At 37.5% G+C, this 2986-nt stretch overlaps 1 protein-coding gene across 1 annotated transcript; it reads right to left on the reverse strand.

Annotated features, from left to right (window-relative positions):
• Positions 1-1612: 1612 nt before the first annotated feature.
• On the reverse strand, positions 1613-2092 carry LOC148587545 (uncharacterized). The gene has a single exon (XM_088512672.1). The coding sequence runs from the start codon at positions 2090-2092 to the stop codon at positions 1613-1615; it is 480 nt and encodes a 159-aa protein (XP_088368798.1).
• Positions 2093-2986: the final 894 nt, after the last annotated feature.

Genomic DNA, 2986 nt, shown 5'->3' on the forward strand with positions numbered 1-2986 from the left:
AGAGTGTCAATTTTCGGAAAAAAAACACCTATGGAGTTTTTAATAAAAGCGCGTTGACCTAAGGAGTTTATATGTAATTTCCCTTTAAATAATAATGTTCAACTAGATAATGCATTTTGTCCTCAATAAGTAGCTCAATCGGCTGGGAATCATGCTTTATGAAGCGGAGGTCACTAGTTTAATTCCATCATCCCTCCTATTGTGTGGATATGTAAAAAATAAAAAATAAAAATAATTAAAAAAAAAAAAGATAATGCATTTTTGTATTTATTATAACCAGGAATTACAACTTCAAGGCTCAAAACCTCATTATCTCAGAAAATGGAAAACAACTGTAATAACCACACAAATGAGGATAGTGGATGCGAATGTGGTACTTACAAGTAATAACTGCACAAATGAAGATAGTGGATGCGAATGCGGTACCTACAAGTAATAACCACATTATGCAGATGCGCTTCTGATGTAGATATTGTTAATAATTGTATTCTCATTTTCACCTCTAGTTCTGACTACACAATACGAACTGAATTTTTCTCTTAATTCGGTTGGAAAAATTAGACAAAATTCTTTAATATTAATAAACGGGAAAAATATAAAATTAGTCTTTGTGGTTTGCCTAATTTACAATTAGCTCCATGTGGTATCAAAATGAACTCAAAGGTCTCTGAGGTATGCCAAAAAAATAATTTAACCACTACAGTCAAATTTCGTCCACTAATTTAACAAATTTCGTTAGTATGCCACTGACTTAAATAGGACAAAGTATCACATTTTTATTGGTTCTAACGTTTCACGTTATCAGAATATGTTAAGTCAGTGAACGAAATTTGATTGTAGGGACTAAATTATTTTGCTAGTATACTGTAAGGACCTTTGAGTCCATTTAGATACAATAGAAAATTAATTGCAAATCAGATAAACCACGAGGACCGAATTTACATTTTTCCCTTAATAAACACAACAGTTTTATAAATTGAGCCGATAGGCGGTAGCAATATTACCTGCCTTGGTTAGTACATTGTGCCAACATTTCTAAGAGGGAAATGCTACAATACAATCAAACCCCAACATTTTGCCCATTAAATGTGAAATGGCAAAGGGGTACATGCTCAAATTTATTTTTTTATTATTAAAAACCTTTTAATTTTGTAAATCAAAATCAAAATAATAAAAAAATAATTAAAACTAAAAAGAAAAAAGAAAAAAGAGGTTGCAAGCCTAGGGTTGGCTTCGGCCACCCCAGACCGAGCTTCACGCTTGGGGGTGGTCAAACCAACCCCAAGGGCCAAGAGTATTTTTCTTGCAACCTCTTTTTTATTCTTTTTAGTTTTTAATTAGTTTTTTATTATTTTGATTTTGATTTAAAAAATTAAAAGATTTTTAATGATAAAAAAATAAATTTGAGCATGTGCCCCTTTGCCACCTCACATTTGATGGCAAAATGTGGGGTTTGTTAATTTTAATTTTAATTTTAATTTTTTCACGTCCACACAGGAGGGAGATGGAGAATTTGAACTAATGACCAATTCAGGTTAATTATAGTAAGGCTAGCTTGGTCTATTATTATTATTATATTTTTTTTTGATAAGAATAACCTTCTCATTATACATCAAGAAACAAGAGCAAATTGCTCAAGTAACGAAGCGTCACGAATACAATCAGGGGGTATATCTCTCCAACAAAAATCATGGTCATGTTCCACTGCATATTTTGCTAGTAAATGGGCCACATGATTCCCTTCCCTCCTAGTAAACGTTAGCTTCCACTCTTGAAAAACCCGAAGTTCCAATTTTATATCCTCAATGATATGCCCCATCCAGCTACAATCCTTCGCCTCCGAGTTTACAGAGTCTATCAGAGATTTTGCATCGCCTTCGCAGTGTACCTGGGTAAGACATAGATCATGGCATAACCGTATGGCCAAAAGAAATGCCTTTGCTTCCGCTACTGCTGGAGCCAAGCAACCTTCTTGAACCACACATTCTGCTGCCAGCATATTCCCCCAAGAATCTCGGATTACCACCCCAAGCCCCATGCTGTCTTGCCCTCTCGCTATAACTGCATCACAATTCGCTTTTGCCCACCCCATCATCGGAACTTGCCAACAACTCCTGGTATTAGTCGTGGGCTGTACTTCACAGGATTTCCTGGCTGCTTCATCACTGTCTTGGGCCAAATCGAAGTCCTCTCTAGCCTGATTTGTTTGAGCAATTAACACTTCGGGTGTGTGAAGGTGCCATCATGAAGTATATTGTTTCTTCTCAGCCAAAGATGCCGGGCCACACCAGAAAATTGCCTCAAATCCTCCTGGCCACATCTATCGAACATGTACTCCAGCAGCTGCAGAAAATGTGTTCCAGAAAACGAGCATTTCTGAAGACTTATATTGAACATAGACCATTGCCGATAGGCACTGCCACAAAATGTGAAAAACCGACTCCACCTCCAGGCTACAAACCGGACAAAGGGGGTCCAAGATAATCCTTCGTTTGAATAAATTTTCCCGGGTTGGGAGGATATTTTGGCAGGCCCTCCATAGAAAATTTTTCTCCACATTAGGCACCGATAAAGCCCATAATTTCCTCCAAAATGTACAGCTCCCCATAGCAGAAGAACTAGTCGCCTTCTTTCGATGAACCAACTCTTTTTCCATATGGTATGCGCTTTTGACCGAAAAAAATCCCATTCTTTGTGCCCCTCCAAATGAGAGAGTCCTCTTGGTTTGTACAGCTCAAAGGGATTTCCTTTATCATTTTAACCTCCTCCTGTGTAAATAGAGAAGCCAAAAGAGTGGTATTCCACCACTTCGAATCAACATCAATGAGGGAGTTAACCGTTGCCTCTGGGTCTAGATAAGTTGGCGGAGAAATAATTTTGAAAGTAGATGGATTTGGGATCCACCTATCCTTCCAAATTCGAACTTTGCTGCCATTGCCCACTCTCCATATCAATCCCTCTCTAAGAAGATCGCATGAACTATGGA

The sequence above is a fragment of the Corylus avellana genome, chromosome 2, assembly GCF_965113065.1.
Source record: "Corylus avellana chromosome 2, dhCorAvel1.hap1.2, whole genome shotgun sequence".
NCBI classification, from domain to species: domain Eukaryota; kingdom Viridiplantae; phylum Streptophyta; class Magnoliopsida; order Fagales; family Betulaceae; genus Corylus; species Corylus avellana.

Bases quoted from the DNA above. Each gene is read 5' to 3' on its own strand.
- LOC148587545 (XM_088512672.1), bottom strand. From the start codon at position 2,092: ATGGGGTGGGCAAAAGCGAATTGTGATGCAGTTATAGCGAGAGGGCAA.